Below are 25,516 nucleotides of genomic sequence, written 5' to 3' on the forward strand. Positions count from 1 at the left end.
CCATCCCCTAAAGGAAAGTAACTTTGTAATAACCAACATGATTTTTGCAGTTTCACCTCATATAATTTCCCTGTTCCTGCTCCCTTCTGCCTGTAAAAGCCTTTCATTTTGTACAACTTCTTTTTTTTTTTTTTTTTTTGCCACACCTTGTGGCTTGTGGGATTTTAGTTTCCTGACCAGGGATTAAACCTGGGCCCTTGGCAGTGAGAACGTGGAGTCCTAACCACTTGACCACCAGAGATTTTAAAAAAATATTTATTTATTTATTTGGCTGTGCTGTGTCTTAGTTGCGGCACATGGGATCGTTAGTTGTGGATGCAGACTCTTAGTGCGGCATTTAGGATCTAGTTCCCGGACCAGGGATTGAACCAGGGCCCCCTGCACTGGGAGCACACTCTTAACCACTGGATCACTTGGAAAGTCCCCCTCTGTACAGCTTCTTGAAACTCCTTTCTATCTGCCAGATTGGATGCTGCCAAATTTGAATCGATTTTTGCTCAAATAAACTCTTTAAAAATTTTAATAAGCCTCAGTTTATCTTTTAACAGTCTCTTCAACAAATGGTATTGGAAAAACTGGGTATCAACATGTGAAAGAAAGAAGCTGGACCCTTACCTTACCCCATATACAAAAATTAATTCAAAATGGATTAAAGACCTAAATGTAAGACCTCAAACATATAAAACTCCTAGAAGAAAACAGGGGAAAATCTTCATGGTATTTGATTTGGCAATGATTTCTTGGACATGACACCAAAAGCACAGGCAACAGAAGCAAAAATAGAAAAATGAGATCACATCAAACTTAAAAACTTCTGCATAGCAGAGGAAACAATCAACACAGTGAAAGGCAATTTACATAACTGGAGAAAATATTTGCAAACCATATATCTGATAAGGAATATATAGAACTTCACAATAATATAGTGTATACTTTAAAATTTAAGAGAGTAGGGCTTCCCTGGTGGCGCAGTGGTTGAGAGTCCGCCTGCCGATGCAGGGGACACGGGTTCGTGCCCCGATCCCGGAAGATCCCACATGCCATGGAGCGGCTGGGTCCGCGAGCCATGGCCGTGGAGCCTGTGTGTCCGGAGCCTGTGCTCCGCAACGGGAGAGGCCACAGCAGTGAGAGGCCCGCGTACAGCAAAAAAAAAAAAAAAAAAAAAAAAAAAAAAAAAAAAAAAAAATTTAAGAGAGTAGATCTCATGTTAAGTGTTCTTAATATAAAAAAATAAATTTGAAACTCTCATGCAATATTTTTGGGAATGTAAAACAGTGCAGCCACTATGGAAAACAGTATGGAGGATCCTCAAAAAATTAAAAATTTAATTAGTGTATGATCCAGCAATCCCACTTCAGAGTATAAATCCAAAACAGTTGAAAACATAGCAGCATTGGGACTTCCCTGGTGGCATAGTGGTTGAGAGTCCACCTGCCAGTGCAGGGGACACAGGTTGAATCCCTGGTCTGGGAAGACCCCACATGCCGTGGAGCAACTAAACCTGTGCAACACAACTACTGAGTCTGTGCTCTAGAGTCCGAGAGCCACAACTACTGAGCAAGTGAGCCACAACTACTGAGCCCATGAGCCACAACTACTGAGCCCACACGCCACAACTACTGAAGCCCGCGTGCCTAGAGCCCGTGCTCCACAGCAAGAGAAGCCACAGCAATGAGAAGCCCACACACTGCAATGAAGAGTAGTCCCTGCTCACCGCAACTAGAGAACGCCCGTGTGCAGCAATGAAGACCCAACACAGCCCCCCCCCCCAAAAAAAGAAAAAGAAAACACAGCAGCATTATTCACAAGAGCCAAGAGATGGAGGCAACACAAAGGTCCACCAGTGGATGACTGGATAAACAAAATGTTGTACTGTGTATACATACAATGAAATATCATTCAGCCATAAAAAAAGAAAATCTTGTCACATGTTACAATATGGATGACTTGAGGACATTATGCTCAGTGAAATAAGCAAGTCACAAAAGACAAATACTATATGATTCCACTTATATGAGGTACCTAGAATAGTCACAATGTTAGGAACAGAAAGTAGAATCATGGTTGTCAGTGAGTTTGGAGAGAGGGAAAAAGAAAATTGTTCAATAGATACAGTTTCAGTTTTGCAAGAGTTCTAGAGATCTGCTGCAGAAAATGTGCATATAGTTAACACTACTGTAGCATACATTTTTTAAATGGTTATGATGGTGTTTTTTAACCACGTAAAATAAAAAATAATAATAAAAGAAAAAAGAATCCAACTTTATTCTTTTTCATGTTGACATCCAGTTTTGACATCATCATTTATTGAAAAGGTGGTCCTTTTCCCATTGAATAGGGAATGGCACCCTTGTTGAAAGTCATTCGAAACTGAATCCAGCAGTATATTAAAAGGATTATAGGGAATTCCCTGGCAGGCCAGTGGTTAGGACTCTGCACTTTCACTGCTGAGGGCATGAGTTCAGGGAACGAAGATCCCGTATGTTGTGCTGCGTGGCCAAAAAAAAAAAAAAAAAAAGGATCATACATGATGAGCAAGTGGGATTTATTCCTGGAATGCAAGGAGGTTCCAATCTACAAAAATTGATCAATGTAATATACTCTATTAACAGAATGAAGGGAAAAAAGAAAAAAACACATGATAATCTCAAATGATGCCAAAAAAGCATCTGGCAAAATTAGCAGTTTTTCATGATAAAAACATAAAATATACTAAGAATAGAAGGAAACTATCTCAAAATAATAAAGTCCATATATGAAAGAAAAATCAACAACTCAATGGTGAAAAATGTAAAGCTTTTCCCCTAAGAACAAAAAGAAGATGAGGATTCAGTTTCCCCCACTTTTATTCAGCATAGCATTAGAGGCAAGAAAAAGAAACAAACGGCATCCAGACTGCAAAAGAAGAAGTAAAACAATCTTTGTTCATAGATAACACAATTTTATATGAAATAAGCCCTAAAGATTCCATGGGGGGAAAAAAACAACTGTTAAGGCTAATTCAGTAAAATTTCAAGATTCAAGATCAACGCACAAAAATCAATTGCATTTCTAAACATTAAAAATGAGCAGGGAGGGCTTCCCTGGTGGCGCAGTGGTTGAGAGTTGGCCTGCCGATGCAGGGGACACGGGTTCGTGCCCCGGTCCGGGAAGATCCCACATGCCGCGGAGCGGCTGGGCCCGTGAGCCATGGCCGCTGAGCCTGCACGTCCGGAGCCCGTGCTCCGCAACAGAAGAGGCCACAACAGTGAGAGGCCCGCATAACGCAAAAAAAAAAAAAAAAAAAAAAAAGAGCAGGGAATTCCCCGGCAGTCCAGTGGCTAGGACTCCATGCTTCCATTGCAACCGATTTGATCCCTGGTTGGGGAACTAAGATCCTCACACCAGCATGGCCAAAAAAAAAAAAAAAAAAAAAAAAAAAAGAACAATCTGAAAAAGAAATTAAGAAATCAGTTTCATTTACAAAATCATAAAAAATAATAAAATACTTAGGAATAAATTTAACCAAGGAAGTAAAAGACATTTACACTGGAAACTACACAACATTGCTGAAAAAAATTTAAAAAGACACAAACAAATGGAAAGATGTTTTCATCTTCCAGTCTTCAACAAACGGTGGTGGCAAAACCAGATATTCACATGCAAAAGAATGAAGTTGGATCCTTACCTAATACCATATACGAAGTTTGACTCAAAGAGGATCAAAGACTTAAATGTAAGAGATAAAATTATAAATCTGTTAGAAAAAAAACATAGGCTAAATGTTTATGACCTTGAATTTGGCAATGATTTCTTGTACATGACACCGAAGGCACAGGCAACAAAAGAAAACATAGACAAATCAAACTTCATAAAAATGTAAGCTTTTGCACATCAAAGGACTCTATCAACAGAGTAAAAAGGCAACCCACAGAGTGGGAGAAAATATTTGCAAATCACATATCTGATAAGGGATTATAATCTGCAATATATAGAGAACTCCTAAAATTCAACAACAAGGAAACAATCGAATTAAAAAATGGGCAAAGGACTTGAATAGACATTTCTATAAAGAAGATGTACAAATGGCCAACAAGCACATGAAAGATGCTCAACATCACTATTAGGGAAATGCATATGAAAACCACATGAGATACCACTTTTCACATCTATTAAGAAAACTAGAGGAAATTCCCTGGCGATCCAGTGGTTAGGACTCTGCACTTCCACTGAAGGGGGCAGGGGTTCAATCCCTGGGGGGGTGGGGGCGGTGGGAAATAAGATCCCACAAGCCACGCGGTGCAGCAAAAAAGAAAAAGAAAAAAAATTACAAATATATGGAAATTAAACACCACACTCTTGGGACTTCCCTGGTGGTGCAGTGGTTGAGAGTCCGCCTGCCAATTCAGGGGACACGGGTTCAAGCCCTGGTCTGGGAAGATCCCACATGCAGCGGAGCAACTAAGCCCGTGTGCCACAACTACTGAGCCTGAGCTCTAGAGCCCGCAGGCCACAACTACTGAAGCCCACGTGCCACAACTACTGAAGCCCGTGTGCCTAGAGCCTGTGCTCTGCAACAAGAGAAGCCACCACAATGAGAAGCCCACGCACCGCAATAAATAGTAGCCCCCGCTCACTGCAACTAGAGAAAGCCCGCGCGCAGCAATGAAGACCCAACACAGCCAAAAATAAATAAATAAGTTTATAAAAAATAAACAAACAAACCAAAAACATCACACCCTTAAAGGGTCAAAGAAGGACTCACAAGGGAAACTAGAATATACATTGAGACAAATGAAAATAAAGGCACGACACGCCAACCTTATAGAATACAGCAAAAGCAGTGCTGCGAGGAAACCTTATGGCCCTAAATGCCTACAGTCAAAACGAACGGCGGTCTGAGGCCACTAACCTACTTCCATGCCGTAAGTGACTAGAAAAAGAAGACCAGACGAACCCCAAACGTAGCAGAAGGAAGGACACAGCAAAGATTAGAGAAGAGACCGATGAAATAGAGAGTAGAAACACAATAGGGGAATCAAAAAACCCAAAAGTTGGTTCTTCGAAAAGATCAACAAGCTTGGCAAATGCTTAGATAATTTACTAAGCAAAAAATAGAGAAGACATGGGACTTCCCTGGTGATCTAGTGGTTAAGACACCATACTTCCAATGCAGGGCACGTGGTGGGTTCGATCCCTGGTCGGGGAACTAAGTTTGGGAAACTAAGATCCCACGTGCTTCGAGGTGCAGCCAAATAAATAAATAAACAAATAAATCTCCTTCAATAAGATTTTTTTTTAACGGAGAAGACAAACTACTAAAATCAGAGATGTAAATGGGGACGTTACTATTGATTTTAAGAAATTAAAAAGAATTATAAGAGTATCGTACAAACAATTGTACACCAACAAGGTGGATAACCTAGATGAAATGAATAAATTCCTAGAAATACACAGTCTATGACAACTGAATCATGAAGAAATAGAAAATCTGATTAGATCTCCTAATAGAGTGATTGACTCAGTAATCAAAAACCTTGTAATAAAAAAAAAGCCCAGGACCAGATGTCTTTACTGGTGATTTCCACCAAACATTTTTTAAAAAAATAGATTTATTTTATTTATTTATTTGTTTGCTTGTTTATTTATTTATTTTTTGGCTGCGCTGGGTCTTTGTTGCTGTGTGTGGGTTTTCTCTAGTTGCGGCGAGCAGGGGCTACTCTTCGTTGAGGTGCGCGGGCTTCTCCTTGTGGTGGCTTCTCTTGTTGTGGAGCACAGGCTCTAGGCATGTGGGCTTCAGTAGTTGTGTCACATGGGCTTCAGTAGTTGTGGCTCACGGGCTCTAGAGCACAGGCTCAGTAGTTGTGGTACACGGGGTTAGTTGCTCCGCGGCATGTGGGATCTTCCCGGACCAGGGCTCGAACCCATGTCCCCTGCACTGGCAGGCAGATTCTTAACCACTGCACCACCAGGGAAGCCCCTCCACCAACATTTAAAGAAGAAATAACATTGATCCTTATCAAATCCTTCCAAAAAATTGAAGAGAAGGAAACACTTCTTAATTCATTCTATGAGGCTACCATAATCGGATATCAAAGCCAGACAAGGACTCTACGAGGAAAGAAAACTAAAGCTCAATACCCTTTATGAACATTGATGCAAAAATACTCAATACTAGCACACTGAATTCGGATTTAAAGTTTTTAAAACTTTAAAATCAAAAGAATGAAGAGAATAAAGCACTCCATCATCTCAACTGATGCAGAAAAAGCACTTGACAAAATTCAACATCTCTTTATGATAAAAATAGTTGACAAGGGGACTTCCCTGTTGGTCCAGTGGATAAGACTCTGTGCTCCCAATGCAGGGGGCCTGGGTTCGATCCCTGGTCAGGGAACTAGATCCTACATGCCGCAACTAAAAGAGGCCACATTCCGCAACAAAGATCACACATGCAGCAACTAAGACCTGGTGCAGCCAAAAAAGAAAAAAAGTTGATAAACTAGGAGTAGAAGGAAACTACCTCAACATGATAAAAGTCATTCATGAAAACCCCACAGCTAAATGGGGTTTTAACCCATCATACTTAAAACTTTTCCCCTCATATCAGGAACAAGGCTTACAAACCAATTCAGGAAAGTAGTAGGACACAAAATCACACAAAAAAATCAGTTACTTTTCTATACACTAATAATAAGCAACCAAAAAAGGAAATTAAGAAACATGATTCCATTCACAAGAGCATCAAAGATGAATACAATGCTAAGGAATTAGGAATTAACCAAGGAGATGAAAGACATACAATGAAAACTACATAATATTGCTGTGAGAAATTAAAGCAGACCCAAATAAATGGAAACATATCCTGTGTTCATTGGAAGACTTAATATTGTTAATGACAATATCACCCAAAGTGGTCTACAGGCTCGATGCAATCTCCATCAAAATCCCAACGATTTTGCAGAAATAGAAAATCCATCCTGGGACCTCCCTGGCAGTCCAGTGGTTAAGATGCTACACTTCCTTTGCAGCGGGTACAGGTTCGACCCCTGGTGGGGGAACTAAGATCCTGCATGCCACGCAGCCAAAAAAAAAAAAAAAAAAAAAAAAAAAGAAAGGAAAAGAAAAAGAAAATCCATATGGAATCTCCAGGGACCCCAAAGCCAAAGTCATCTTGAAAAAGAAGAAAGCTGGAGGACTCACAGCTCCTAATTTCAAAACTTACTCTAAACTATAGTAATTAAAGCTGTGTAGTACTGGCTTAAAGACAGACCTATAAACAGTGGAATAAATAGCCCAGAAATAAGCCCTCCCCAGTGCTCTCAAGTGATTTACAGGGGTGCCGAGACCACCCCAGGAATATTTTAACACTATTTTTAGGACGAAATTCTTCCCAAATTGGTTTGAGTGGTGCGGGAAGCCAGCATCCTGTGCTAGTTCCCCATCCTAACAGAAACGCAGGGATGATTTACTGTCGTTTTCTAGCTCCTTTGCATCAAGAAAGCAGCAAGTTCAACTGCAGTCAGTTTCTGATCACCCAAATGCTGATCTCTGCAATGCAAATTATTTTTGTCCTTTTTGAGACACTCCTGGTTAACAAGATGCTAGCTTACTTCATTTCCTCAGGGGTTGTAGTATCTCCTCACAGTACTTAGAGAGGATCTCAGAGGAGGGAATGACACCTCAGCTGTCAAGTGAAATCCCTTCCACATCAAGTTTCTTACCCCTGGGACCAAAGTCACACTGCTTTCAGCCCAGCCATAAATAATGGCTGCTAGAGTGAGGTTTTCCTCATAAATTCTCTGGGCCAGAGTCGCTGCTCAGTAAACTGCTGCAATTTTCCTAATGTAGGATACAGACGAACGACCTAGGAAGGGTTATCAAATAGTATACAAGTCTAGACGGTTTGTTCTAGAGTTCCTTTTCATTGAAATAAAAAATGACTATTAGCAAACACCAATTAGCTATGTGAACGGCAAGGGTTTTAACCTGTCTGTAACCCTTTTCAGCTTCTATGTTGCTAATCAAAAAACATTATGAGGAGGCTTTCAAGAGAGTCTTTAAAATTCTAAGGATGATTTGTACTTGTTAGATGGAATGAGGGCCTCTCTAGCCAGCAACAATAAAGTTTTTGAAAATCTGTGTCTCTTCTACGCCTTTTAATTAATTCTCAAAGTCCAATGTGTAAAGGATATAACATAGAAGAACTTCTCTGTAATGCTATTTTCTAAAGAGTAAACTTTGGGCTTCCCTGGTGGCACAGTGGTTGAGAGTCCGCCTGCAGATGCAGGGGACATGGGTTCATGCCCCGGTCCGGGAAGATCCCACATGCCTCGGAGCGGCTGGGCCCGTGAGCCATGGCCGCTGAGCCTGCACGTCCGGAGCCTGTGCTCCGCAATGGGAGAGGCCACAACAGTGAGAGGCCTGCGTACCGCAAAAAAACAAAAAACAAAAAAAAAGTGGAAAGAGTAAACTTTATCACGAAGACGGTGTGTTTCAGACTTTTGCAGAATTAACAGATTGTGTCATACGTAATTTTTCCCATGAAATAACCTCATCACACGGATCTTAGAACATTTAGTGGTTTTGGTACATATAATATATATTCTTGTCTGCTCATTTAATCATGGATTGTACTATTTAGAGGCTTATTTTTGCAGATAAGGGATTTTCTAAGTCAAGAAAAGGCATGCAATTTTTTCAAAGGAAAAGAACTTAAAAAGCATTGAAGAGTAGGCAGTCAAGTAAGAGAGGTTTACGGTTTCTTTCCTAGTATCTACTAATTGCTATAATTTCTCAGATGTACTAGAAAAGGTTTTTTTTTGTTTTTGGCTGAGCAGCATATAGGATCTTAGTTCCCCAGCCAGGGATCGAACCCTCGCCCCCAGCAGTAGAAGCCCGGAGTCCTAACCACTGGCCCACCAGGGAAGTCTTGGAAACCATTCTTTTAATGGTTTTAATTCTCTGAAACCATTATTTTAATTAATAAATTAATTTATTTATTTTGGCCGCACCGGGTCTTGGTTGCGGCATGCGTACTCTTAGTTGTGGCGTGCGAGATCTAGTTCCCCAACCAGGGATGAAATCTGGCTCCTTGCATTGGGAGCTCGGGGTCTTACCCACCGGATCACCAGGGAAGTCGCCCCTGAAACCATTCTTTTGACATGCATCTTAACTATCCAGGGCCAGTATCCTGTTTTCTCCTTCCTGAATCCCCTCAGGGCACACCTTGGGATGGGAGTGGGGATGCCATTCCTGAGGGCTTTATGACCACAACATCCTGTGTTTATTGATAGGACATTTTTTTGTCCACATGACCCAATTTAATATCCCACTTTGACAAAAGAAAAAATGCATTTGGATTAGCTTTAAAAAGTTTTCTCATAAATATTTGATTTAGTACATAAAATCTAGTACCTATCTGAATTTTTGAAAATTAGTCTGTATCTGTTTCTGTAGATTAGAGTCCTAAAGTTAGAATGAGAGATCATTGCTCATTTCAGCATCACATGTACTAAAATTGGAACGGTACAGAGACGATTAGCATGGCTCCTGTGCAAGGATGACATGCAAATTTGTGAAGCATTCCATATTTTTTTAATTTTCAAAAAAATTTTTTAAAAAGAATGAGATCATAGTATATGCAAATTTTAACTCTAACAGATATTTGTATTCATCTACCAGTTTGTATTCCAACTATTAGTACATGATAGTAGCTCTTTTTCTCATACTTCATCAGCATTGGTTGTTAACAGTTTTTATTGTTATTTAAGAAGCAAAAAATTGTAAGAAGTTAAAAATTGTAAGATTTTTGCTTTAGGATGCCTACTGCAGCTAAATTTGTGATTGTAAAAAAACTGAAAACACCCTAAGCAGTAATTAATATACAAATAATTACAAATTAGGGAATATACTTATTGCAGAATATCTACTATTAGCCATGAAGAAGGAGGTGGAACTACAGGGTATTTCTCCCAAACTTCCGCAGTTCATACCCTGTGTGCCAGGACAATGCTAAGTTCTTCACGTGTATCAAAGCTTCCAACTCTCATTACAACCCCATGTGGACAGTGCTATCATCATACTTAACTTGTGTTTAAAACAAAATTCAACTAAGTTTGGAGAGCTAATTGGCTCTATTCAAAGATTCATGAAGCTGGCAACATCCCTTCTAGCAGACAGAAGGGCTCTCTGCAGAGCTATACAGAATGGAAGGTTTTTATAAGCTGGAGGGTGGGGCAAGGAAGTCATTAGCAAAAGAAAAGAAAGGGTTATTTGGGGCCAGGACATCATTTTTGGGGATAAAGGACTGGGCAAGGGTTTTGTCATGCAGACTGCCTCTCCTTCCTCCTGGTTGGGGGTGGGGGGGAGGGGCGGGGGAGAGGATGGTATTACTTCATTGGTGCCAACCAGAAAATTCCAAACTGGTTGGTTAAGATTACATTTCTGGGGAAGGTTGAAACTGTAATTAGATTAGGTGTTAAATCTTGGCTTTAGCACGTGATGCTTTAGCACAAGTGGTTTTTTCCTTTAACAATTACAAATGAGGGAACCAAGGCAGTACCACATAGCAATACTGTAGACTACTAAGCAGCAATTAAAAAGGATTAGGTGGGGGGCTTCCCTGGTGGCGCAGTGGTTAAGAACCCGCCTGCCGGTGCAGGGGACACCTGGTCTGGGAGGATCCCACATGCCGCGGAGCAACTAAGCCCATGAGCCACAACTACTGAGCCCATGAGCCACAACTACTGAGCCCGTGCGCCTAGAGCCTGTGCCCCGCAACAAGAGAAGCCACCGCAATGAGAAGCCCGAGCACTGCAACGAAGAGTAGCCCCCGCAGCAACTAGAGAGAAAAGCACGTACGAAGACCCAATGTAGCCAAAAATAAATAGATAACTAAATAAATTTATATATATAAAAAAAGGATTAGGTGGACCTATTTGTACTGATCTGGAACATGTCTGTACCATATCATTAACTGAAAAAGCCAATGTGAGAGTGATAAATGATACGATTCCATTTTATATTTTAAGAGTATAAATATTTATTTATTTATTTATTATTTTTTTTTTTTTTGCGGTACGCAGGCCTCTCACCGCCGTGGCCTCTTCCGTTGTGGAGCACAGGCTCCGGAGGCCCGTTGTGGAGCACAGGCTCGCGCAGGCCCAGTGGCCATGGCTCACGGACCCAGCCGCTCCACGGCATATGGGATCCTCCCAGACCGGGGCACGAACCCGTGTCCCCTGCATCGGCAGGCGGACTCCCAACCACTGCGCCACCAGGGAAGCCCTAAGAGTATAAATATTTATGTAAACATACCTGTGTGAGCATAGAATCAAATACAGAATATTATTCTATTAATAATTTGGACTTGAAAGATTTGTGAAGAGGGTTCCGACTGATGTCCTAATGTCTAATTTACCTAATTTTAAAGGAAAGAAAGAAAAAAGAGGAGGAAGGAAAAGATAGAAGTAAAATAAAGAAGTGAAATAGTGTTCATCCTTGGGACCTCCCTGGCGGTCGAGTGGTTAAGACTCCACACTTCCAATGCAGGGGGCGCGGGTTCTATTCCTGGTGGATCCCACATGCTTCGTGCTCAAAAAAAAAAAAGTGTTCATCCTTAATGGTAAGCAAAAATTGGGTGCCACCATGGTTAAGCAGCTTTTTCCTTCCACCTAGTGATGGAGAGAAGAAAATTATTAACCTACTCAGAATTTGGAAGCTATTCAAAGCAAACGTGTCCCCTTAGTTTATTTAAACAAAGTCATTAAGTTTTCTCCAACCATCTGATTATTACACGATCTGATATTTACTACATTATACACTGGTCACTACCACACCAGCTTCCTCCCCATTCCCCACTTGCAATACTAACTGGCCTCCAGATTTTTTCTGAAAACAACAAAAGATTTTGTTTCTTAAGCCAATTAGTTCCAAATAACTCTTACATCTTCAGTTAGCTTTCCCAATGTTTCTGTAAGAGAGCCCACTGGACTATATTGCAGATGGCTTGGGGCCTTTTACTTGGTTTCAATTCAGTTTCTCTAGGTAGAACCAGACATTTTGTCAGTGCATTTGGGGATTAAAATGCATATTTCCCCAGAGACACGCTATAACCTATTCCCACTTTAAACTCTAGGACATGTCCTATATTAGGAAAATTTTTATGAACTATATAACAGAAATAAATTAGTAAGTATATGTTCTGCATCTATAGTTACAATGCACATGGGAATACAAAGATAAATAAACTATCATTCCCGCCCCCCAAGAGAACAGGGAGAAGACCTGTAGACAACAAATATTTCCACCTACATTACAGTATTTTCTTCGCTGTAGCAAAGTTCTGCGGAAGAGGAAGGGAAAAGGGTAGGGGAAACTCGACAGAGGAAGTAATGTTTCAGCTGGACCTTCAAACAACAGTCTTTAAACTTTTGCTCACATACTCCCTAGAAAGATTTTGATGAACTATAAACACTTTTACACATATAAAGTGACATCTAACATAATTTCTGTGTAGTTAAAATATGCCCATTAAAAATACAAATCTTAAATCACTTTTATTAATGTGTTCAATGGCATCTAAATACTGTATTGTCAGGCTTCCCTGGTGGGGCAGTGGTTAAGAATCCACCTGCCAATGCAGGGGACGCGGGTTCGAGCCCTGGTCCAGGAAGGTCCCACATGCCGCAGAGCAACTAAGCCCTTGAGCTACAGCTACTGAAGCCCGTGCTCCCTAAAGTCCGTGAGCCACAACTACTGAGTGCGTGTGACACAACTACTGAAGCCTGCGTGTTCTAGAGCCCAGGCTTCGCAACAAGAGAAGCCACCACAATGAGAAGCCCATGCACCGCAATGAAGAGTAGCCCCTGCTCGCCACAACTAGAGCAAGCCCACGCACAGCAACAGAGACCCAACGCAGCCAAAATAAATAAATAAATAAAAAATTAAAAAGTACATGAACAAGAAATTCTTCAGTAGTAGGAAATTTTACATGATTCATTTTTCTTGCTTGAACTTCATTTCGTTTCTACTTCCCCCATAGAATTTTATCCTAGTGTAATATATATTTGTTCTTAAAAGTCTGCTGGCAATCATCCTATGATATTGCTCTGCAACAAAAATATGTAAATAAGTTTTAATTGAAAATTTTCTAGGCCCATAAAGCTAAGTGTTAGACATTTTTTAATCAATGAAATATGAATTACATTGATAACTTTCATTAAACCGACACAATGTACTATGCACTTCAATTAATAATGCATAAAAAGTAGAATTTTAGGGCTTCCCTGGTGGCGCAGTGGTTGAGAGTCCGCCTCCCGATGCAGAGGACGCAGGTTCGTGCCCCGGTCCGGGAGGATCCCACATGCCGCGGAGCGACTGGGCCCATGAGCCATGGCCGCTGAGCCTGCGCGTCCGGAGCCTGTGCTCCGCAACGGGAGAGGCCACAGCAGTGAGAGGCCCGCGTACCGCAAGTAGAATTTTATAGAAAACTCTTACTTAAGGTATTTTTTAATTACCTTTTTGATTTCCTCGTTGACCCACTGTTTTTTTTTAGTCGCATGTCATTTAGTCTCCATGTAATGGTTTTTTCCTCATTTCTTTTTCTGTGGTTGACTTCCAGCTTCATGTCGTTGTGGTCAGAGAAGATGCTTGGCCACAGGGAAGATGGTGCCAAGGACCATGCAGCGCACGACGCAGCGGCCCGGGGTGAGGCCCGCGGCTCTGTAGGTGCCTCGAGCTCTCACATATGGGGTGCTGTTCAGGCCCCTAAGAGCAGGACGATGCAGAGCAAGAAATCTGACCCCAGGAGCCCGCTTCTGTCCCTCACGTCCTCTGCTTCCCCGGCCAGCATCAAACTCACAGCATCCAGGGCAGAGGGGATCCACCGTGGCCACCAAGCAGGGAAGAAGGGACAGGTGTCAGCAGGGGACGGAGGGTCCTGTGGTCCACAATGGGTGGCGTGGGAGGCCTGCCAGACAGCCAGGAGGAGGATCATTCCTCCCGGTGATCCCTGTGAGAAGGGGCGGCGAGACGTGTCACTCGGACCTGCAGCCTGATCCCGAACGAAGCCTTTTGGTACGAGACGAAGTTTCTAGCGCTTCGTTAAGCCCCTGGGCTGAACAGCAGAACTCTGCCCACACCTCGGCACCGGCTCCAGAGGACGGCCAACCCCCGGACCGCCCGGAAGGACCCTGGAGCCGCGGAAAGGCCTTTTACTCTCCACCCTCCTGCGGGGAAGGCGGACCCAGAAGACCGTCCTGAGGGCGCTCCCAGCGCAGCAGGCCCGGGGGCCGCAGCTCCAGGGGCAGGACTGGGTAGGCAATGACCTAGCGCCGGGCAGGGGGCGTGAGGGAGAGGATCGAGGGCTCAACATGCAGGCCGAGGTCGGGGGCTGGCACCGTCCATCGCCCTCACCTGAGATCCAGCCGCTCACCGCGGGTCGGCCCCCGGCCCGGGCACCAGGAGTCTCTGCAGCCACCGCCCACTGGCCGGCCCCCCACCGGCCCCCGCGGAGCTCGTCCCCCCAACCCCGCCCCCAGCCGGCCCCCGCCTCCCTCCCCGGCCGCGGCCCGGACCCCAGGCCTCCCCAGACGGGCTCCCGCCCCGCGGCGCACGCCGGCCGGGGGTCTCTAGAGCCCGAGCCCCCTCTCCCGAGCCCGGCCTCCCGTCCTCCACCGGCACGTTTCCGAAACGGGTTGCACACTCACCTCGGGCCCCGCTGCTGCAGCCGGTCCGCGTCCGGGACGCAGGCTGCGGGACGCGAGCTCCCCGGGGCCGGCCTCGCCCGCGGCTTCGCGCTCCGGCACCTGCACGGCGGCCGCTGCTCTGCCCTCGGGCTGCGCAGCCTGCCTCCCGCTTCTCACATCGCGTCTGATGGCTGCCCCTCGGCCCCCTCCTCCGCCGGCGGGGGGACTCCGGCGGGGCCTGCGGCGGGGGCTGCGCCTTGCAGGCGGGGGCCCGTGTGTCCTAGGGTGGGACTGGGAGCCCTGCCCCACTGGCCACCCAAAGAGCCGCGCCACGCCCGTCAGGTCCCGCCGCCCCAGGTCTTTTTCCGGGACAGCTGGGCAGCTGGGCGACGATAGATAGACAGATATATAGATAGTTAAATAGATACCTGGGCAGCTGAGTGATCCTATATATACACCTGGGCAGTGGGCAATGATAGATAGATAGTTAGATAGATAGATAGATAGATAGATAGATAGATACCTGGGCAGCTGGGTGATCCTGTATATACACCTGGGTAGCTGGGCGATGATAGATAGATAGATAGATAGATAGATAGATAGATAGATAGATACCTGGGCAGCTGAGTGATCCTATATATACACCTGGGCAGTGGGCAACGATAGATAGTTAGATAGATAGATAGATAGATAGATAGATAGATACCTGGGCAGCTGGGTGATCCTGTATATACACCTGGGCAGCTGTGCGATGATAGATAGATAGATAGATAGATAGATAGATAGATAGATAGGCAGATAGATAGATAGATACCTGGGCAGCTGGGTGATCCTGTATATACACCTGGGCAGCTGGGCGACTCCAGGGCAGCTCGGTTAACTGAAGAACACATAAAACAAGAACAAAATGAAAGAAAAAACGCTTCAAGGTTATTTCTAATATTATAAAGAACTATTATGGTATTATATGAAAATAATTAAATTAGAAAAACAGAACTTGGACAGCTTTGAAATTAGTTACAAATAACAGTCATTTATTTGTATTCAGAAGCATTAATGTATTCCTAACAGCTGTTTTTCCAAGTTTGTGGAAAAAGAAAGTAAAAAGCACTCATAAGTAGAATGCTCAATAACGTTTTACTTACAAAATTTGGACTATATTTCTTTCAAAAATCCAGTCAATTCAAATTAGGATTACTTTCTTGTTCTCCTATCAGCTGTTCTTCTTGATAGATAGCTTTTTTTGTGTGTGAATCTTCTCATCTTTTCTTGAACAAAATTGATCAGATTTGCTGACACTTTAATATCAGAAAGTCTTTGCGTCTAAACTTTAAACTAGCTTCTAAGTCTTTTTTTTTTTTTTTTTTTTAAATTCTGTTGGCCACGCAGCGCGGCTTGTAGGATCAACAGTGGCAGCCTGGAGTCCTAACTACTGGACCGCCAGGAAAGTCCCTCCTAAGTCTTAGAAGTGGCTTTCAGTGCATTTGTACCCCGCACCCTTCTATCTCAGTGCCACCTACTGACCGCTCTACCTCCCTGCTGAGGCCAGCAGCATCAATTCTTGCCCAGACCACAAATCAGCTTCCCAAATTCTGCTCTTGCTGCCCTCGAGCCATCCTCCACAAAGTGGGCAGGGTTATCTGCTTAACATTCACATCATACTGTATCACTTTTTCACTTAAAAACCCTCTTTATGGCTTCTCCAGGCACGAAAAGAAAATTCAGACTCCTCAGCACGGCCTACAAAACCCTCCTTGAACTGTGCTTGCTGGGCACTGCCTGCTCAGGAGGTGTCACTGCTTCCCTTGGTCCACTACACTCCACCTTGTTCATCTCCACTGCTTAGGATGGGTTTAATTCTTGCTTTACCGGCAGTCTAGAACAATATTCCCCTTGTTATTCTAATGGTTCCTCCTAAGGCAGATCTCAATTTAAATGTTACTTGCTCAGAAAGGTCTCCCACGATCAGTAGCACAGGTCTCCACTGATATTCCCTATTAAGAAGCTCTGTTTAATTCCTTCCTAGCACTCCACTGTAATTATTTTATTCATATTCGTTTTTGTTCATTTTAGTGTTTGTCAGATCCTTCTAATCGAGTGTACACTATACTCTCTATGAGGCTAGGGATTATATCTGTCTTATTCACTGTTCTATCCCTTGCACTTATCATAGTATCTGGCATAACTCAGTTAACATTTGTGGAATGAATGAACATCAAAGATCTGAGGGACTTCCCTCGTGGCTCAGTGGATAATAAGAGTCCACACTCCCAATGCAGGGGGACCAGGTTCAATCCCTGGTCAGGGAACTAGATCCCACATACATGTTGCAACTAAGAGTTCTCATGCCACAACTAAGGAGCCCGCGTGCCACAACTAAGACCCGGTGCAACCAAAAAATAAATAAATTAATTTTTAAGAATCTTAAAAGTTCCACACAATGTTAATAACATGACTAATTTTTGTTACTACCACTAAGTGTTAGGGTTTTTTTTTTCATTTTATTGAAGTATAGTTGATTTACAATGTTGTGTTAATTTCTGCTGTACAGCAAAGTGACTCAGTTACACATATATGTATTCTTTTTCATATTCTTTTCCATTATGGTTTATCACAAGATACTGAATATAGTTCCTGTGCTATACAGTACCACTAAGCATTAGCTGATAAAACTTTTCTGTCTTATCATGCTTGATGACTCTAACCCTGATTACAATTCTTATTTCTTTATTACATTTAAAAAATGACAATTGAATTCAAAATTAGAATAATTCAAAATTATCAACATAGATATGGTGTCTCAAAAGCACTTCCCACAAACCGTTTTATATCACATCACACATAAAAAATAAGCATGTCTTTTTTTTTTTTTTTTTAATTTCCCTACCTGTCATGAGTATGCAGTCATTCCGGGTCCCACTTTTCCATGGATAGATCCTTGGACATGATTTCTGTTTTAGGGGTAGAGGGAAGCCAAAGTGCAAGTCTTCTGTAGCTACATATTAGTCTCCACCGTATGCATCTCATCTTAAAATCTTTTTACCTGACAACAACAAAACAGAGATGACGATCCTATTCTCAATGACGATTGTTTTTTAAACAGGTTTTTTTTCTTAATTTATTTATTTTTATTTTTGGCTGCCTTGGGTCTTCGTTGCTGCTTGTGGGCTTTCTGTAGTTGTGGTGCAGGGGCTTCTCATTGCGGTGGCTTCTCTTGTTGCGGAGCATGGGCTCAAGGCATGCAGGCTTCAGTAGTTGTGGCACGTGGGTTCAGTAGTTGTGGCTCATGGGCTCTAGAGAGCAGGCTCGATAGTTGTGGCGCACTGGCTTAGTAGTTGTGGCTCGCGGGCTCTAGAGCGCAGGCTCAGTAGTTGTGGCGCATGGGCTTAGTTGCTCCGTGGCATGTGGGATCTTCCTGGACCAGGGCTCGAACCCCTGTCACCTGCATTGGCAGGCGGATTCTTAACCACTGCGCCACTAGGGAAGTCCTCAATGATGATTTTATTCTTCTAGATATCACCAGTTTTTTACTGAATCTCTTCTTCACTTCTAACAAGACATATATTTTTATCGGTGATATAAATATTTGAAAACATTCTGTGGAAAAATATTGATACATCAAAATGTTAACAAAGTAAAATAGCAAGGAGAGACCACTATACACCTATTAAGTGGTGAGACTGCAAAATACTGACAGCACCAAATGCTGATGAAGATGTGGACACCAGAAACTCTCATCATTATCAGTGGAAATGCAAAAGTTCACTTTGATCCATGGTATTTATCCAAATGAGTTGTAAATATGTCCACACAAAAACCTGAACATGGATGTTTACAGGAGCTTTATTCATAACTGCCAAAAACTTGGAAGCAACCAAGATGCCCTTCTGTGGGTGAATGGATAAATAAACTGTGGTGCATCCAGACAATGGAATATTACTCAGCACTAAAAAGAAATGAGCTGTCAAGCCAGAAAAGCCATGGAGGAATGTTAAATGCTTACTGCTTAGTGGAGAAAGTCAATCTGAAAAGGCTGTTTACCCAGGCTTTGGAATCATAGTATGATTCCAACTATGACATTTTGGGAAATATAAAACTATAGACCCTTTCACTAAAGGTCAGGGATTGGCACAAGTTACGGGGATGGAGTTCCATAGGTGGAACACAGAGGATTTTTAGGGCAGGAAACCATTCTTATGATGGTATAATGTTGGGTACATGCTATCATGTGTTTGTTAAAACTCACAGAATGTACAACACCAAGAGTGAACCCTAGTGTAACCTATGGACTTGGAGTGAGTATGTTGTGTCAATGTGGGTTCATCCACATTGACACAACAAATGCACCACTTTGGTGGACATTGTTGATAGTGGGGTGGGCTGTGCATGTGTAGGGACAGTGGGTACATGGGAACTCTGTACTTTCTGCTCAATTTTGCTGTGAGCCTAAAACTGCTAAAAAAAAAAAAAGGTCTGTTGAAAAAAAATGTTACCAATAGCCATCCTTGGGTAAAGAATTACAGGTAATTTTCTTTTTCTTTTGCACCTTTTGCACAGGCTTTCCAAGTTTTGTTGTTGTTATTGTTTGTTTTTTGCTTTTGTCACTGACTGTGAATTTATTAACTATGGAAGTAGGAAAAATATTTTAAAAAGTAAGTATACTAAATTCAAAACTGTTAGACTTGCTTAATTTTAGGTTTTAATCTCTTAGAGAATAATAGCTACCTAGTACAGAAACTCAAAAGAAAAAAAGTTGATAATATAAGGAACGCTTAAATGGGCAAAAATTAAGCTTTAAATCATTATTTCCAGCTTATACTTTTATAAAAACCATAGAATTTAATTACTGGAGAGGACCTCCATAATCACTGAATAGAATTTTCTTTTTAAAAATTTGCTTCTGGTTGCAGTCAGGACCTCTAAAGCTTAGAAGGCATTTGGGTGGGCAATGCTGCCTGCAAGATAAAATGAGAAAAATGGTGGGTCCTTGTACTCAAGTATGAAACAGGTAAGGTGGAGCAAAGAGCATTCTTTGTTAAGAATATAGTGGTATGGGACTTACTTGGCAGTCCAGTGGTTAAGACTTCGTACATCCGATGCAGAAGGTGCAGGTTCGATCTCTGGTTGGGAAACAAAGATCCTGCAAGCAGTGCGGTGCGGCCAAAAAAAAAAAAAAAAAAGAATATACATATATATATATATACACATATATATGTATATACATATACACACACATATATAGTGGTAAACATTGGATTATTTAATAATAAAAAAGCCACAGGAACTGAGAGGAAGGCAACCTTCATAATAAGTTAGGAAAGTGAGAGGGGCTGGAGGAGACGCTGGGATCCTGAGGGATGAGAAGGCTGTGAAGATAAAAGTGGACTTTACTTCAAGAGCATATTATGCACAATTCCCTTATTTTATTGAAGGAGAAACTGAGGCTCTGGAAGGTCCAGGGTCACAAAGCTGATGAATGGTGGAGTCACATCAATGTCAGTTCTGCGTTCTCTTCCAGATCATTACAATGCTTGTCCAGAGACTTGTTCATCAGCTGTATTTCAGTCTCATCAAATGTAAAGCATTTTTTTAGGAAGGAATAAGTATTTCATATATTAGGAAGAATGGCAACTTAAATCTCTATTTTTTTAAAAATGAGTTTTTCAATCTATAGTTCATTCCAGACTACTCTCAGTATTCAGTAACATCTTGTGTTTTCACTTCTGTTTTAGAATCTGAATTTATCCATGATTTGCTTTCTCTAGAATAATGTTTTTCAAACCACAGTTTGTAAGCCATGTAGTCAATTTGGTGGGCTGGAACCACTGTTCATTAAAAAACAAACAAATAAAAAACAAAACAAAAAACAGTATAGACTAGATTTAAATAGATTAGAATAGAAAATATTAAAATTCATCTAAGGTAGTAAATAAAACAATTCTATGAAACTTTTTTTTAATTTAATTTAATTTTATTATTATTATTATTATTTTTGCAGTATGTGGGCCTCTCCCGTTGTGGAGCACAGGCTCTGGACACGCAAGCTCCGCTCATGGGCCCAGCAGCTCCGCAGCGGCATATGGGATCCTCCCGGACTGGGGCACGAACCCGTGTCCCCTGCATCGGCAGGCGGACTCTCAACCACTGCGCCACCAGGGAAGCCCACTATGAAACTTTTGATTCAGATATGTAATTATGTATGAAGGTGGGTTTGTACTATGCCTCCTTGTATAATATATATCCTAGTGATTGTCATGATCAAAAAATTTCATGGGGCCTCCCTGGTGGCGCAGTGGTTGAGAGTCCACCTGCCGATGCAGGGGATACGGGTTCGTGCCCCGGTCTGGGAGGATCCCATATGCCGCGGAGCGGCTGGGCCCGTGAGCCATGGCCGCTGAGCCTGCGCGTCCGGAGCCTGTGCTCCGCAGCGGGAGAGGCCACAACAGTGAGAGGCCCGCGTACGGAAAAAAAAAAAAAAAAAAAAAAATTTCATAACGCCTAGCCACAGCAATCAGACAAGAAAAAGAGATAAAAGGAATACAAATTGGAAAGGAAGAAGTAAAACTGTCACTGTTTGCAGATGACATGATACTGTACATAGAAAATCCTAAAGATGCCACCAGAAAACTGGGAGAGCTCATCAAATGAATTTGGTAAAGTTGCAGGATACAAATTAATATATAGAAAGCTGTTGCATTTCTATACACTAACAATGAACTATCAGGAAGAGAAGTTAAGAAAACAATCAAAACAATCTTGAGAAAGAAGAACAGAGCTGGAGGAATTATGCTTCCTTACTTCAGACTATACTACACAGCTACAGTAATCAAAACAGTATGGTGCTGGCACAAAAACAGATGCATAGATCAGTGGAACATAATAGAGAGCTCAGAAATAAACACACACACTTATGAACAATTAATCTATGACAAAGAGACAGGAATAAACAATAGAGAAAAGACAGTCTGTTCAATAACTGTTGCTGGGAAAACTGGACAGTTACATGTAAAAGAATGAAATTAAAACATTTTCTCACACTATGTACAAAAATAAACTCAAAATGGATTAAAGACCTAACTGTAAGACTAGACACCATAAAACTCCTGGAAAAAACATGGCCAGGAAAGTCTTTGACATAAACGGTGGCAATAGTCTTTTGGATCTGTCTCCTAAGGCAAAGGAAACAAAAGAAAATACAAACAAATGGGACCTAATTAAACTTAAAAGCTTTTGCACAGCAAAGGAAACCATCAACAAAATGAAAAACCTACTGAATGGGAGAAGATATTTGCAAATGATATGACTGATAAGGGGTTATTATCCAAAATATATAGGCAGCTCATACAGCTCAATATTAAAAAAACAAACAACCTGATAAAAAAAAAGTGGGCAGAAAAGTGGGGGAGGGATAAATTGGGAGATTGGGATTGACATATGCACGCTACTATGTAGAAAATAGATAACTAATAAGGACCTACTGTATAGCACAGGGAACTCTACTCAACACTCTGTAATGACCTAAATGGGAAAAGAATCTAAAAAAGAATGCATATATGAATATGTATAACTGATTTACTTTGCTGTACAGCAGAAACTGATGCAACATTGTGAATGAACTGTACTCCAATAAAAATTAATTTTAAAAAAGTGGGCAGAAGATCTGAATAGACATTTTTCCAAAGAAGACTTACAGTTGGCCAACAGGCACACAAAAAGATGCTTAACATTGCTAATCACTAGAGAAATGCAAATCAAAATCACAATGTGATATCACTTCACACCTGCCAGAATGGCTACCAATCACGTGGAGAAAAGGGAACACTTGTACACTGTTGGTGGGAATGTAAACTGGTGCAGTCACTGTGGAAAACAGCATGGAGTTTCTTCAAAAGATTAACATATGCCAGGGTTTCTCTGGTGGCACAGTGGTTAAGAATCCACCTGCCAATGCAGGGGACATGGGTTCAAGCCCTGGTCTGGGAGGATCCCACATGCCGTGGAGCAACTAAGCCCGTGCGCCACAACTACTGAGCCTGCGCTCTAGAGCCCACAAGCCACAACTACTGAGCCCGTTCACCTAGAGCCCATGCTCCACAACAAGAGAAGCCACAGCAATGAGAAGCCCGTGCGTCACAATGAAGAGTAGCCCCCACTTGCCGCAACTAGAGAAAGCCCGCGTGCAGCAACAAAGACCCAATGCAGCCAAATAACTAAATAATTTATTTAAAAAAAATTAACATATACCTAAAATCACCCAGCTCGTTGTGGGTAAAGCAAGTTCAAACTTGGGCAGCCTGCCTCCTAAGCTGTTATATTGCATCTCAATTACTGGTGAGCTCTTGGTTTCCAAAAATACAATTGTACCTAACACTTATTTGTATTGAGGTATAATTGACATATAATATTATATTAATTTCAAGTGTACAACATAATGACTTGATATATGTATATTGTGACATGATCACCAAAGTAACTCTAGCTAACATCTATGACCACAGAGTTACAATTTTTTTTCTTCTGATGAGGAATTTTTTTATTTAAAAAAAAATTTATTTATTAATATGGCTGCTCCAGGTCTTCGTTGTGGCATGCGGGATCTTTCGTTATGGCATGCGAGTTCTTAGTTGTGGCATGTGGGACCTAGTTCCCTGACCAGGGATCGAACCTGGGCCCCCTGCCTTGGGATCATGGAGTCTTAGCCACTGGACCACCAGGGAAGTCCTGTGATGAGAACTTTTAAGATCTACTCTCTTAGCAACTTCTAATATTTGTATATTGCTTTCATAGGAGTTATTTGGTCCTTACAACACTGCATTACTATATATTATAAATGGCTAAACTGAGCCTTAGAAGATAACTTGCTCAAGGGTTTGAGTGGCCACACAAGTATTTGAAATGCAAGTCCTCTGCTCAAGTCTTCATGTTGCCTTCCTGCAAAGCTTAGTATGCTTTTGTGATTAGTACAGAATAACTCCACACACACAATTTTAGTAACAGCTTTATCAAGTTATAATTCCGTACCATAAAATTCATCCACTTAAAGTGAACAATCCCATGGTTTTTAATATATTCAGAGCTGTCCAATCATCACTACAATCAATTTGCTCCAAAAAGACACTCCACACACTTTAGCTATGACTCCTCACCTCCCTAGGCCTGGGGAACTAATATTCTACTTCCTATCTCTATAAATTTGCCTCACCTGGATAATTTACATAAATGGAATCATACAGTGTATGGTGTTTTGTGTCTGGCTTACTTCCTTTAGCATCCTGTCTTCAAGGTTCACCCATGTGGTAGCCTGTGTCAGAACTTCATGCCTTGTTATTGCTGAATAATATTCCATTGTATGGATCTACCAGATTTTGTTTATGCATTCATCAGTTAATGGACATTTGGGTTGTTTCCACCTTTTGGAAATTATGAATAGTTCTGTTGTGAACATTCAAATAATTATTTTTATAAGTACTTTTCTATAAAATTAAGTGTAGTTTTTTTTTTTGCGGTACGCGGGCCTCTCACTGTTGTGGCCTCTCCCATTGCGGAGCACAGGCTCCGGACGCGCAGGCTCAGTGGCCATGGCTCACGGACCCAGCCGCTCCGTGGCATGTGGGATCTTCCCGGACCGGGGCACGAACCCGTGTCCCCTGCATTGGCAGGCAGACTCTCAACCACTGCGCCACTAGGGAAGCCCAAGTGTAGTTTTTCTTTAAATTATGACACAAACATTTTTTTCCCCCCAGCTTTCAACTCTCAGCTAAAATTCTCCCTGATATCATGTAGGTAACCCAGTGAACATTTTCATGCACAAATGGATTTGAATGAATACAAAATGTGACTAATATATACTACAGTAATTATTAGTCTTGTTAATTAATTATAAAACATAAATAATTTCATAATTAGTAGCAGTATAGAGCTTCCTTAAATTGAACAGCACGCAGCAATCCAATCTATCGCTGAAGTCTATGACAGAGCTTATTTGGAAGTACCTCTACTTAAGCCTTCTAACTATAAACTCAATGAAGAGAAGTTACTGCAACGGTACATGGTGACAGAAAAGGGATGGTACTGTAAGTTTTCACGGAGTGATTACAGTATTGCCCTGCATTTGGTAATAGGGGACAGTTCTGTTGTGAAGATACTGACATCGAGAATGTCAATGTAGAACAGTACTGTGTAATACACAGAGTCTTACAATATTTTGTTTTATCAAAAATTGAAAATTTTTATAATTAAGAAATAAAATGCAGAAAAATAAATGATGCCATTTTGAGAAAGTGGGTTTAAATACATATTGGACATCCTCCAATTTAAATAAAGAGCAGCATATTTATTGCATTTAGCCATAGGTGTGAGGACTACTTGATTGTTTTATTCATAATGAATCTCACTTTCTATTAGACTACGCTAAGTGGCATCTCTATAAAGTCGGTCTTTACTGAGACCTTCATGGATGATTATAACTTCATTAAAAAATTCATGTTGACTTAGTTCACTCTGTATGACAGACACTAGGACCATCCACCTTGCTACAAATAGCTCAACTTCGTTTCTTTTTATGGCTGAGTAATAGTCCATTGCATATATGTGCCACATCTTCTTTAACCATTCATCTGTCGATGTACACTTAGGTTGCTTCTATGTCCTGGCTATTGTAGAGTGCTGCGATGGAACATTGTGGTGGGAAGCTGCTGCATAGCACAGGGAGATCAGCTCGGTGCTTTGCGACCACCTAGAGGGGTGGGATAAGGAGGGTGGGAGGGAGACGCAAGAGGGAGGGGTTATGGGCATACATGTATGCATATAGCTGATTCACTTTGTTATACAGCAGAAACTAACACACC

General features: G+C 41.8%; 1 protein-coding gene across 1 annotated transcript; it reads right to left on the bottom strand.

Annotated features, from left to right (window-relative positions):
* Positions 1–11,402: 11,402 nt before the first annotated feature.
* LOC309792484 (uncharacterized protein) lies at positions 11,403–16,502 on the bottom strand (the record flags this gene model as incomplete). Its single annotated transcript, XM_082602148.1, has 6 exons — positions 11,403–11,654; positions 13,500–13,749; positions 13,844–13,993; positions 14,691–15,051; positions 15,484–15,540; positions 16,414–16,502. The coding sequence occupies 5 exons, from the start codon at positions 16,500–16,502 to the stop codon at positions 13,606–13,608; spliced, it is 801 nt and encodes a 266-aa protein (XP_082458274.1). The 3' UTR covers positions 11,403–11,654; positions 13,500–13,605.
* Between the last annotated feature and the right edge of the window lie 9,014 nt (positions 16,503–25,516).

The sequence above is a fragment of the Mesoplodon mirus genome (genome assembly GCF_964341445.2).
Source record: "Mesoplodon mirus genome assembly, chromosome: 17".
NCBI lineage: Eukaryota > Metazoa > Chordata > Mammalia > Artiodactyla > Ziphiidae > Mesoplodon > Mesoplodon mirus.